The sequence below is a fragment of the Tinamus guttatus genome, unplaced genomic scaffold (assembly GCF_059628265.1).
Source record: "Tinamus guttatus ecotype Peru unplaced genomic scaffold, ASM5962826v1 Tinamus_guttatus_pri_ptg000314l, whole genome shotgun sequence".
In the NCBI taxonomy this organism is placed as follows: Eukaryota; Metazoa; Chordata; class Aves; order Tinamiformes; family Tinamidae; genus Tinamus; species Tinamus guttatus.
Window position 1 is genome coordinate 3,133,766 of NW_028288848.1, and position 12,970 is coordinate 3,146,735.

At 58.6% G+C, this 12,970-nt stretch overlaps 1 protein-coding gene across 1 annotated transcript; it reads right to left on the reverse strand.

Moving 5' to 3' along the window:
- Positions 1-4,481: 4,481 nt before the first annotated feature.
- Positions 4,482-10,133, reverse strand: DUSP5 (dual specificity phosphatase 5). Its single transcript, XM_088528868.1, has 4 exons — positions 9,699-10,133; positions 6,918-7,048; positions 6,207-6,426; positions 4,482-5,085 (listed from the first exon to the last, which is right to left on the reverse strand). Exons 1-4 carry the CDS (start codon positions 10,090-10,092, stop codon positions 4,685-4,687), a joined length of 1,146 nt encoding a protein of 381 aa, XP_088384994.1. The 5' UTR covers positions 10,093-10,133; the 3' UTR covers positions 4,482-4,684.
- Between the last annotated feature and the right edge of the window lie 2,837 nt (positions 10,134-12,970).

The window sequence follows — 12,970 nt, forward strand, 5'->3', positions numbered from 1 at the left end:
TTGTGAATGGAACGACTGCTCTGCGTTTCCTGTAAACCCCAGGCGAGGCTCTGGGGTGTCTGTGGCGCGGGGGATGCTCCGTGCTCGCAGGCAGCGCTGTCCTGCGCTCCGGGCGCTCGGCCCTTGCGTTGGGAGCAGGGGATGGGTTTGTAATATCCCTTGGATGCGGCTGCGCGCTGATGGACGGGCTCGTGGTGCTGGGACACGCGTGGTCGCGGCAGGGCTGGGATGCAGGGAGCGGTGCCGGGCCGGGCTGCGCGGCCTCACGGCGCTGCGTCTGCTCGGAGCGGCCCGGAGCAGGGCAGGATCAGCGGGTTCTCGTCCAAATACATTCTGAGAGGTCTGACCTCCAAAGACTCGGCTAATCCCAAACTCCGGATGAAAGATTGCCGGCTCAGACGGCGGCACTGGCTTGTGGGGATCAGGAGGTGATTTAATAACAGCTTGTTTTCCTCCCGAAGACACTGCCTGAGTGAAGTGAGCCGCTTTGGCCAGCAAAGAACCACATGGACCTAGAAGCGTGTGTCCCATCCGTGGACGTGCAGACGTGTCTGCAGAGAAGACGTGTTTTCTGAGGGCATGGAAAAGCAGCCGAGGGCCCGGGGGAGCTGCTGGGGATGGCCCCTGTCAGCAGGCCTTGGCCAAAGGGGCGTTTTACAACCATTTGATGCATCCTTCGGATATCCCTGTCCCCTTGCGGCCTGCAGAGCCGCACGCAAATGCCCTTTCCTAGCTCATCCACCAAAACCGGCCCAGAGGAAAGGCCAGCGGCGTTCGGCCCAGCGGCGTCCCCTTGGCGGGACTTCCCCACGCAGGCAGCCGGGCGGCCCGCAGTGAATGTGAAATTCCCTCCTGGCCTTTGAAGATCAAACAAAAGCCAAGATAACACAGCTTTATCACGGAGAGGAAAACCACTGCCCACAGCTTATCTGGGCCGCCAGCCGTGGGCGCCACTTCGCGAGCACTCAGCCTTTCCCAGGCTTTTCCCAGACGGAGTTGGTGGCGACAGGACATCCTTGCTGAGAAACTGTGCTCGGTGCAGCCCACGGCGGCTGTTCCTCTCCTGCAGCTCTCCGAGGACGCGGCTCACGGCTTGTTCAGCGCGGGCTTGCAGAGCCCCGGCACCGGGGACGTGCATCTTTACTCTGTATGGGCCCCTTTGATGCCGCTGAAGCCAACAACGTGCAAAAATCATGCAAAAACCAAAGGCACCTCTTCCAGATCACCTCAGTTTGCAGTGACGGCGAGCGGATCCGCTTTTCTCTTCCTCCTGGCTCTCCATGTGCACACACAAGGTGTCCTATCAGCAGTTTCAGCACAGCAGCAATTTTACTTCAAATTAGAGCAAACAGCTTCTCTAAATAAAGATCTAAAGGCAGGATTCAGGCGGGGTCTGGTGCAAAGCCGGGGGTTCAGCCATCCTCCTTCGTCCTTCCCCTGGTGCAAGGGGCTTTGGATCCGGGCCTGGGGGCAGCTCACAGTGGACGGGCAGTTTAATAACCAGGGATGAGTCACTGTCAAACGCTGTCTGCTTTACAAAGAGAGCTCAGAAATGGAGTATCTCTGTGCGACAGAAATAAACCACTATTCATTAAAAAAAAAATAGAAAGAAAGAAAGAAAGAAAAAAAAGAGAGAGGGAAAAGAGAGCCCATGAAAAAATACATGATCACCCCCCTTGGGAGACTCGGGCCTCAGGAACATGTGAGGAGCTTTGCTGGCCACAGCAGCTCAGTAAAGCCAAGCCTGGAAGATGGTCGTGCCTCAGATTTTTGAGGGCATTGCCTGTGGTTTTGGGGGTTGCGCAGCTCCTAGCTTGGAGGGGTCCTGCCAGCCACCTCAGCAGGGTGCAAGAGGCCGAGGAGGAAAGGAAACCTCTTCACTAAGCCCTAATGTCACTTGCAGGTCAGAATCCTTCAAATTCAGAGGCCAAAATTAACAGATTGGGTAACACCATGGTTTACAACACAGCTGTAAAGCGAAGCAGGACTTTGTGAGTGAAGCCCTGGTGTCAGAACTTCACTCGATTTTCTCTGATGACTCAACCTATTTCACAGGCTATTTTCATATTCCGTATTTAGAGGACTTACTCACGTCTTGGTGAAAGCCTACGATGTGATAAAGCCAGGCAACTGTAACGTGTGGTGGTGGTAACACCTCCCACGCCAAAAAAATCCTACTTCCATATCTGTGCGGCTCCTTGTATTGGTTCCTGCCTTTTCTTCTCCCTGGAGAAAGCGAGCTGGCATCATGTCTCCTGCCCAATTAGCCTAAACCTGTGAAAAGTGGAGCCGTCAGGTCAAACACATCCTGGTCGATGCTCCGGTTATGGGGAACATTTGGCCCTTTGGCTTCCTGGGAAGGCAAGTGTTATTTTTAACATAAAAACAACAACGCCTGCGGGTTGCCGTCTTCGTTTGGATGTTGTCTCCTGGAAAAGCTATCCACCACAAAGCAAGGAGTTAAGAATAACTAACTTGGTCACCCTGGGACTGTGTCAGGGATGGGTTGTGCGATATCAACCACCAGCACAGCTTGGGCATGGTAAATTTTACACGTATTTTGCTGGTCAGATTCAAGTCTACATCCCCAGAGCGTGTTGCCTGAAGTAAAGATAAACGAGACCTGTGTCTTTCAAAGAGGAGATTCTGCCACAAAGTATTTTGTGCCCTCTGGAAGACCCTTTCATCAGACACAGAGCATGGAGCAAAGGGCAGTGCGGGCTCCTGCCGGGACCGGCGACCGCTCCTGCTGGCACCGAGGAGCCCGGGACAGGAGGGCTGCACGATCAGCAGTGTCTCAAGGCCCAGTGTGGCCCCGGACCAGGGGCAGCAGCACCTGCAAAAGCCCCTTCTCTGTGGTGGTTCCTCCCCTCTTCTTTGGATCCAGGTATCCTGAGGGATAAGCTCCAATCAAAGCTTTGCCTCATGTCACAGCATTCATAGCACCTTTCCTGCACTTGGATTTTCTGTTGTCCAGTAACGCCCTGCTTTAAGCCTTCCCCTTGAAAGCCAGCTGGTCTTTATTTTCCCCTCAAATCTATCAGATTTTTGATTGAGATCTCTAGCCCCTGCCAAGCTTACATGGACACGTGCCCATGGACCAGCCAGTTCAACCACTGCCGGTGCTATCAACCCTTCTGAAGTGCTCGGAAGGGCGGATCTCAAGGCCGGCCCTCGTTGGGAATTTCTGCACAGAGGACTCCAGAGGCAGGTCCTGGGGGAGCCGCGGCCCCAGGCAGGAGCCACGCGGGCGCCCGTGGCCGCCTCGCTCCCGGCTCGGGCTGCGGCGTGCGGGGAGGAAGCGGGGGCTGCGCCTGCCTCCGCGCTCACCCTCGCCACGAGGGCAGGTCGTATACACACACGTACGTCTAACACGCGTGAAGAAAACAAGCGGCCGCCGGGAAGTGACGCCACCGTGACTCATGTCATTCTGGTTAACGAAAAAAGAAGAAAGGGGAAAAAAAACCCCTCCCCCTCACCTCCTTCCCCCACCGCAGATGGTATCTCGGGGTGCTCCCGTGCCCTGTGCCCGCCTCGCTGCCCTTGGCGCTTCCCTCGGCCGCCCTCTCCTGCTGCAGGGTGCAACACCAAGCACCACATATAGCTTTTCTGTTTGTTCATTTCCCCTCTTTTATTATTTTTAACACTCCACGAAAACCATCACAGGTTTTCCTTCACATTCACGAGATCTTATGGAAATTATTGCCATTTCCCATACATTATTACATACACACACACATATATATATAAAAAAATAAAATAAAAAGGTCAGAAGACAGAGAGAGCAGCCCGGCCCGAGCTTGAGAGTAGGTTTCGGCTGCCGGGGGGTGACCACGTGCACTGAGCAAGCCACAAAACACAGCACCACATTGCCACGCACACCCAAAATGCCAGGGAGAAGACGGGCAGTAGGGGTTTTGGTGTAAGAAACACCAGATATGGTGTCACCTGGAGGGAAGCAGCAGGCTTGCTGAGACGTTCAAGTATTGCAGGGCTGCTCGTAAATAGGAGATGGGAGCAGAGCAGCTTCGCTCCAGCCTCCCTGCCTGCATGCAAAGCGTTCCCAGCGCCCAGGTGAAAAGAGACACAGGCAACATCTTGGGCATCCAGTGCCCTCGTGGGTGATCCCTGACCCTCAAGAGGAGCCGGTTGTGCCTCCCGCCCTGGCAGCCCCACTGCTCCCTGAAACATGTGGCTCCGGGCAGGGGGAAAGACAGGGAAAGAGCAAAGCGCAGAACGGCTCTAGGCAGCGCCAAGGCCTCTCGCGTTGCTTCCTTTCCTGCTGCTGCCGTTTATTGCTTGAGACTTTAAATAAGGGTTTGTTGAAAACTACAGCAGGGAGGAGATGGGGGTCTGAGAACATCCCAAGCAGATGTCTCATTGCTCCAGAAGGATCTGGAAATACAGTAGTGGATGCACACTCTGTGGATAAAAACCTAGAAAAGCACTTCTTTTGTCAGTTTTCTTTTTTCTTAAAAAAGAGAAAAAAAAAAAGACATTAAAGGTTGCCACACGTCAAGCACTCGGGTCTTACAGTCCGCATACACATACATCAAGCATCACCCACGACGACTGCTCTGTCTCAGACCAAGTCCATGAGGTTTGTGTATTGCACGTTCATGAAATGTCCCTGTCGGGGTCACAGTCAGGCTCAGAGGAGCGCCCCAGCCCTGCTTCCCGGGGCTCAGCAGGATGAGGACGCCGTCATGGGGCTAAGTTTGAGCTGGTGGACGGGAGAGTGGATGGGCACAGACGTGAGCACTGAGGTAGGAAAGGCGAAGCACGAGCCCTCAAAGCTTTTGCCCAAAGTCAGTTCTTCCGCAAAGAAAGACACCGCTTCTCTTTTGCACGAGGCGACGGGGGGGCTGGGGGTGGACGACAGGATCTCCGACTCGTACTGCAGCAGCTGGCCCATGAAGCCGAAGTTGGGCGAGATGAGGCTGCGGCGCTGCTTGACGTAGTCGAAGGCCTCCTCCAGGCGGAGCCGCTTGGTTTTCATGAGGTAGGCCATGCAGATGGTGGGTGAGCGCGAGATGCCCGCCTCGCAGTGCACCAGGATCTTGCCCCCTGCTCGCCTGACGCAGTCTAGGAGAGAAAAGGCCCATGTTGTGGCCATCGGCACGGCGGCGGCCTCCCCACGCAACGTGACGCGCAGCGGCCGCGCGCTCCCGCTCGCGCCCGGGCAGCTTTGCCCAAAACAGCCGCTTTTCCACACAGCGTGAGCCCGGATGGCTGCCCGGCACTGGGTGGGATGCCCAGCGCCCCAGCCACAGCCAGCACTGCTAATTACAGCCTGGGCAAAGCGCGCTGGGCTTAAGGCAGGATGTAAAGGGCTTATGCAAAGCGCCCGTTTTACACAACAGCAGCCGCTGTGGTAACTCGCACAACACAATGATTGTTATTAGATTAAAGGGAACGCGCTTAAAATAAGCCCTTTCCGCACAAAAATGCAGAGCAAAAATAGATCTCTGGCCTTTCGCCTTGAGCAATATGTTCAGGCTCCGATTCATGGAGCACTGGGATGAAGCGCGGCGGCGCCGAGCATGGTATCGCTCGCCAGTCTCTGACCGCGGGCAGGGGCTGGTGCCACCAGGGCCACTTTGTTTGACTGCTGCTCAAAATAAGGAAGACCTGGATCTGAGTCATCACGAGCACCCACGCCACAGCCCACTTCAAAAGAAAAAGTGAAAACTAAAACCACCCTCAACATTTTTGGGGGTTTTCCAAGTGACTCAATGACTATAAGGAAAGGATGGGGACAAGGCAGAAAACTCCTATGAATTAGCGTTTCCCTGAAAACTGAAACAAGTCTTTTACCGGGAAGAGAACAGGCTAGGAGACCACCCTTGAGGCAATCGCTGCTCTTGGTGGGTGAGTACAAACACAGCCATAAACGGGGACTGAGGGTCCTATGGGTTTTGCCACAGTTTTGCGGCAGAACCTTTAGTCAAGGGGTGAGCTGCTGGCGTGAGAAATGGAAACAGGTCTGCAATAAGGGGAGCGGGTCTCCTCCTGATACAGTTCTTAAAGTTTAAAATCAATCTATATGAAGGCCCAGAAATGTGTTAGGAAACCCTTTTGTTTTTTTATTTATTTTGAGGAGCATCAGTTAAAAAAAAAAAAAAAAAAAAAAAAAAAAACACCCCTGTGTGCCTTTCCGCTAGGGAAGCCCTCTGCGCGCTGGCCGGCGGGTTTGGAGCACCTACCGATGAAGTCGATGGCCTCCTGGAAGTGGGAGCTGATGTCGGCCGCGTGGCTGTCCTCCACCGGGATCCACTTGTAGCAGTACTGGTCCGTGAAGGGCTCCGAGCTCCTCCGAGACACGTTGAGTAGGGCTGTGATGTGCAGGTTGGCCAGGAACTCGCACTTGGAAGCATGGTAGGCACTGCCGAGGTAGAGGAAAGGTAGGATTTCCACCGGGCCGCCCTGGAAGAGAAGGAGCAGGAGGGTGTGAGGTGAATATCTCTGCCTCGGAGCCCGCGTGGGCGCATTCCCCGGGCTGGGACGCTTGGGGACCCCCCCAGACGTGACACCCACGCGGGGCCGCCCGCCCTCCTGCCGCACACGTCGTCTCAGTTCCTGCTTTCGCAAAGCAAGAAAAGGCCCAATGACAAAACCACGAAAAGAGGAAAAAAAAAAAAAAAGCACAAAGGAAAGAGGCGCCGCCGGTTGACATCAGCGTTTCAGCGCGGCAGGTAACTTTCCATGATGCTCCCACCACCCCGACCCACTCGGCCCCACATGCCAGGAAGGTGCCACGACAGCAAGCCGGGGCATCGTGGGGTTCTCCAGTGCCAGAAGTGCCACCACCGGGACTTGCCCGCAGAAGGCCCTGGGGTTGGGAAAAGCCTCCGGCACCGGCACTTTTCCAGGGCAGGATGGAGGCCGGCGCAGGATGCAGTGCCCGGGACACGCACCTGGTCGTAGGCCGGCTTGGGGGGGACGCCGGGGCTGGCCGTGCTCCTCTCCGTGTCGCTTCTCTCCGGGGAAAGGAGCTTCCCATCCACACAGCACTCAGGATATTGCGAATTAAAGGTTTCATACCCCCCTAGGGAAGACGAGAGAAAGAAATACAAAGGTTTGTGTTTCCAAAAATTGCCTTCATGAAAAGAGAGCAAAAACAAAGCTCCTCATGAGCAGCCCCTGGGGACTAAGGGAGATCACGGAGCCCTGGAAATGCAGCTTTGCTTGCAAGCCTCTGGCACCCCAAGAAACCTCCAATACAGCTGGCAATTATTAACTTGCTAAAAGCTGATGGATACTGATTAAAACCGTTAGCAAATGTAAATCTGCTGAGTCTAGCACACATTAACTGGGCTGATGGGACCCACCTCCCACCCCCGCGTTTTATATGTGAGCATTAGTTCAAGCATTCAAGATAGGGATTTTTATGTGCAGTGTTCATCCTCTTTACTATATACATTGAAAACAACACCAAAGTGTTTATTTGCATTTTTGAATGGAGCAGGAGCACCAGAGGGGGTGCTTGCAAAAGTGCCATTAATCACCACTGTGTTCAAGACAGCAAACTAATGAAGACAGTCCCACCGAAACCAGTCTATTGAATAACAGCTATAAAACGTAATGAAATCCTGCGACAGCTCCTGACAGCTGAATAGCCCCATACGGGCTCTTCTGCCTGGCTAAGTGCTGCAGTCGCATGGCTAATGAAAAGGAATTAATCCTATTACCGCGTTGTTACTCGAAGTTTGTCCTCGGCCAAATTGCCGCGAGGAAGACGCCGCTGCGCACAAGCCCGCGCTCCCCCGGCTGCGCGGGAGGGACGGCAGGTAGCCCCCGTGGCCCGAAAAGCCACCCAGGGGCTGCGTGTCTGCCACGGGCTGTGCTCACAGCTCGAGCGCCAGGTAGGGCCCCCAGGGACCGTCCGGAGCGCTGCGCATGACGTGCAGCCATGGCCCGAACAGAGCCCAACCGCGGGGTCCCCGCGGCCTGGTCTGGATCCCGCCGTCTGTGACGGGAGGGTTTTCCCGTTGCAGAAAGACTGGGAAGTGCATTTGGCAGCACCCGGTGCGCAGCACCTGTGCCCTTCCCACCTCGACCCAGCGCCTGCCCGGCACAACGGGACGTGGGGAAGAACAAACTGCAGAGGGTTCATTACTGACGTGGAGCAAAGAGCCAGCGAGCAACTGGCTCCCCCGATCCCGAACTCATTTTCCTGGCTCCTACATTGCTCTGTTTGGAATAACTGAATGTCTCCTCGCCTTCCCTGGCTCCTCCACCATCACATGGGAATGAAATGTATAGTTTATGTAATAGCCGCGGTCTCCATTCATGCCCATGCTGCCTCGCTCCCGAGCGGGCGCGCGGGTCTGCTGGGCCCGCCAGTGTGTGCCTGCCCTCCCCACGGTTGCTGAACGGTTAATCAGCAGCCTTGGGGATCAGGATATTCGCAGGCCATCCTGACAGTGACTCATCCTCTCATCCCGGCCTCCAGCAAGAGCCTCTCTTCCCCCTCCCCACTCAGCCCTGCTTCCCGGAGGTCATTTCTGCAAATACCGGATTGCTCATCGCGGCTTCGCTTTTAATCAATAAATAACAACTCCTCGCCTTGCTCACGCGCTGCCGCCCTGCGCTTCCCGGGTACAGCCACGGCCACCAGCTCCTCCGGGCTCCGCGACACCCAGGGCCTCCACGGATGCGCCCAGGAGCCTCAGGGAGTTTTTCCTCCCTCTGCAGAGCAGAGCTGGAGCTGGGCACCACTGGCCCTCGCTCATGGGCAGCTGCTTTGCCCTGGGCCTTCTCTGAGGCTTCCATTCCCACTGCTCCAGCGGCCTCCTGCCTGGAGGTGCGCTTCTCCCTGCTGCGGGCAAGGGGACCCCCGGTCCCTGGGTAAGGGGCGACCTTCCTGCCTCCCCAGTCTGACTCCGGACTCTCAAGCCAGGCGCTTTGCAAGGCGCAGCAGGATAAAGCGCAGCCTACGCTGCAGCTCCACCCCGTAAACTGCCCCCGGCCGCAGGCACCACTTCAAAGAGCGGGGCCAGCGCCCCGGGAGGAGGATGTGGGGCCGGCGAGCGGGCTGGGAGCGGAGCTCGCTCAGGCTCTGCCTCCCCGCCCGCTTCCCGGGGCGGCCTCCGAGCTGCAGCTTCAGCCCCGCGGTGAAACCGGAGAGGGCGAAAGGACAAAGGAGCCGCCGGGAGGGCAGGGGACAGGGCGGCTGCTCGTGTTTATCGGTTTATTGCACGAAAGGAAAACAAACCGCCGCAATCAAGGGGCGATACACGCACGTTTCAGGGGCGGGAGGGAATTTATGCCCCTGCAAGCCCCGAGTAGCGGCTGGGGGGTTTCTCCTCTCCCCTAGCCTCAGTGCGCCCGATTGAGACAATCCCCGGCCCCAGTAGAGGCCCCGGCCCTGCTACCCCGAGCCTCGGCGCCCACCACGCGCCGCCCCGACGGAGCGGCCGAGAACGGGGACCCCCCGCGCGCCCCTCGGCCCCGGCGAGTTTTCCTCTCGGCGAGTTTTCCTCTCGGCGGAGCCCCGAGTTCATAACCCACCACTTTTGTCCTTCTGCCCGTGATATCCTTCGCTCCCCCTCAGCCTCCTACACGCGCGGCGGGGGTGAGCGGAAAGGCGCTCGGGCTCAGCCCGCGGAGCCTATCCGGGATTTAGCTGCAGTGGGCGGCAGAGAAATGAAGTCCCGGCGCTACCTCCCTGTCCTCGGCCAACCCGCGGCTCTCACCTTTGAGGAAGCAGACCCTGACGCCGGCCTCGGGCAGGCTGGAGAGCAGGGCGTTGAGCACGATCTGCGCCGTGCTGTCCTTCTTGAGCTTCTGCCAGTGCCCCGTGCCCTGGTCCAGCACCACGACGGCCGCCAGGCGGGCCGCCCCCGCAGCCCCCTCGGCGCCGGGCAGCAGCCGGGCTCGCGCCGCCGCGTCGGGCACCACGAAGTGGAGCGGCACGGCCCCGCCGCGGGCCCGCCGCATCACCACCGAGTTGAGGTTCACGTTGAGGGAGCCGCGGAGGCAGGAGGCCGAGTAGGACAGGTAGGGCCGGCAGTCCAGCACCAGGCAGCGCGAGGGCTCCTTCCGCAGCAGCTTCCTCAGCTGGCGGCAGTCGAGGGACGTGACTTTCATGCTGCCCGCGGGGCTGCCCGGCGGGGCCCGGGGCTGCAGCGGGGCCGGTGGATGTGGGACGGCCGAGGCTCCCGGGGCAGGGAATCCCGAGCGCCGCCGCCGCGCGCCATTTATATGAATGGAAGGCCGGGCCCTGACGACACTGCCCATATAAGGCGAGTGACGCACCCGCGCTCCATATGTGGGCATCGCCCTCCCCATCCCGCCGCGCACCGCCCCCCTGGGGGGGATCCCCCCTCCTTCCCGCGCGGCGCGGGGCTGAGCGGCGCCCGGGGGGCCGCGTTACTCAGGCTCGGAGGCAGAGGAAGCTGAAAAACGCCGCAAAAATCCTCCAGTCATCGGGCCGCGACTCACTCGCACCCCCGTCATCGCCTCTGCCCGGCCCGCGCCGCGGCCGGGAAGCGCTGCAGGAGGAGGAGGAGGAGAGCGGGAAGGAAGGCAGTGCTGGGCAGGTCGCTCCGAGTCGCTCAGCTCCCCGCACTGCCCCAGTGACCCCCCGGCACAAGCGGCCCTGCCTGACCCGGGAGCGGTGGCACGGTGGCCTTGCCGGGGTGCACGGCGACGGGGGACACCGGTGACACTGCGGGACACGGGAGAGGGCAGGAATGGGAGAGCCTCTTGCACCAGGACATCCCCTGGCAGGGCATCTTGCAGCCCTTCCGCTGTAGCAAACTCCTGTGCTGTGAGACAGGGAGCCAAGGACCTGCAACGAGCCTGGCACTGCTGTGCATCATGGGCCAGGAAGCGCTGCATCAACGGATTACAGGGAATTTGGCAATTACCTATTTTATTTATTTATTTATTTATTGAGAATTAACCTGGAAATCCTGGGAGACACCAGGCAAAAGGATAAGGTCCAATGCAGGCTGCAACCACCAGGGAAGCACCCTGGGAGCACAGGTTACTTGTGCTGATGGTGCCCCAAAACTGCGTTCACTCGTCAAGGGGCAGAAAGCGCATCCCGCCCACACCGAAACGGAGGTACCGTCAGCACTGCTCCTAGAGGAAAACGAAAGAGACCGAAAGCTGCTTTCACAGCCTCCTCTTCCTCCTTCCCACTCCCTGCAACCTCCAGGTCCCCTTGTCCCCCGCCTCGGCTTCCGCTGGGGATGAGACGGAGCGGAAGCAGCAGATGTGCCCAGAGGCGGCTCCGTGTGGGCGCTGCCTCCCCTGCCCGTCCCCTCCGTGGGCCCCGGGGCAGCCGCATCGCTGGTTGGAGGTGCCCACGTGTCCGTGGCTCCCACTGCGGCCAGCTCCCGCTGTGAGCATCACCAGGGCAGCATCAAAACCCTTCGCTTCCCGTTATCCCACGGGATGCCCATCCTCCCATTTCCCTCCCAAGGAGGGGACGCCGGGCGCCGGGTTAGGGCATTTACTGCTGCTCACAGCGCACCGGAAGGCCCAGGCCCAGCACGAGCCCGGGCTGCGCTTCCTGCCCTGCCTCCCGCGGGAAGCGCGGGCGCCGCGCGGCCGCTCCGACGGCTCCGCAGCGGCCCCGAGAGCAGCCCTGCTCACTGCCTGCCCATGGGAAACCAGCGGCAGATGCTGAGGGGCTGGAGGAAGCTGGGGCCAGGCCGGGTACAGGGGAGCTTCGCTTCCGCCCAGGAAACCCAAGCAAAACGAAGGAGAGCGTTTCCCCATGCTTCCCCGGCGGAAAAGTTTGAAGGAGGGGGGGTGACTTTTGCAAGTCCAGAAAAAATAAGGTGCTGCTTGCCCTGGGTGTGTGTATAGGGGGAGAGCGGCCTGCAGCTGACCTTCCTCCCGCACATGCCTCCTGCCTGCGCTCCGAGCACTACCAGGCAGCAGATCTCAGCTCCGCTTTTGTTTCCTAATGCGTGAGTCACAGCCACCTTTTTACTAGAAGAAAACCCGGGGGTTCATAGCAGCAGTATTGGCAGATTCCTCACGCTGCCCGTGCCCGGTGCCTGCAGCGCTCCCGGCTCCTCCGCTCGCCTGGTCCAGCCGCGGCACCGGAGCACTTCCCTCGCACCGCAGGTGCTCCCAGCAACAGGGGACAAAGGGTTGGGATTCTCAGAAGCGGGGACACTTGTGCAACTTGTAAACCGCTCTGCTGAGGTAGGAAACTCCCCTCCTCGGTGCAGCCACATCGCACCGTTCCCGCTCAGGGTCTGCAGCCTCTTGCTGCTCCTCCTCCCGCTTCCCCTTGCAAATCCCCCTGCTCCTTCCCGCTTCGGCTGGGCCTCTTCTTGTGGGCTTTTTCTGCAGCCCTCCCTGCCCGGGCTCTCAGGCTGGATTTCCCGTAACGGACTCCGCTCACCTCTTCTCTCTCCCGACCGCTCCCTTTCCTCAGGAGCGTGAGGTGAAACTTTGCCATTGCAGATCAGGAGCTCCAGTTGGAAAAAGCAGTAAAAGAACCCTGAAGCTCTGCTGGCAGGGAAAAGAGTAAAATGCAGCCTTCTGGGAAGAATAAAAGTCTAAATGTCTTTTAGAAAGGGCTCAGAACAACTGCTAAAGCAGCAAAAGCACCCAGGCACCTGGAAGTAGGGCCACCCTGCACCGGGTGCCCCTTCCTGCTCCCCAAGGAGTGAAGCCCGGACATCACCAGGCAGAGCTGGGCCAAGGCCACACGCTCCAGCTGCAGACACCATAGGGATGGTCCCCTGGGGATGGATCCATGAGGGAGGCGGTGGGTAGGGAACACCCTGTGGGCCCCAGCACTCGTGGAGCTCCAGCCGCACCACGTCCTGAGACGGCACCTCCCGCAGGCCGCGAAGCTCGAGGGATCCTTCAGGATCAAGGAGGAACAAGGCACGGGACAGCGGAGGAGAAAGCTTCACGTTTCTTAAATGTTATCAAGTTTTCCATAACCTCAGTTTCTAATTTTGGAGCGGTTGATGTCAAAACCCCTGCAGCACAA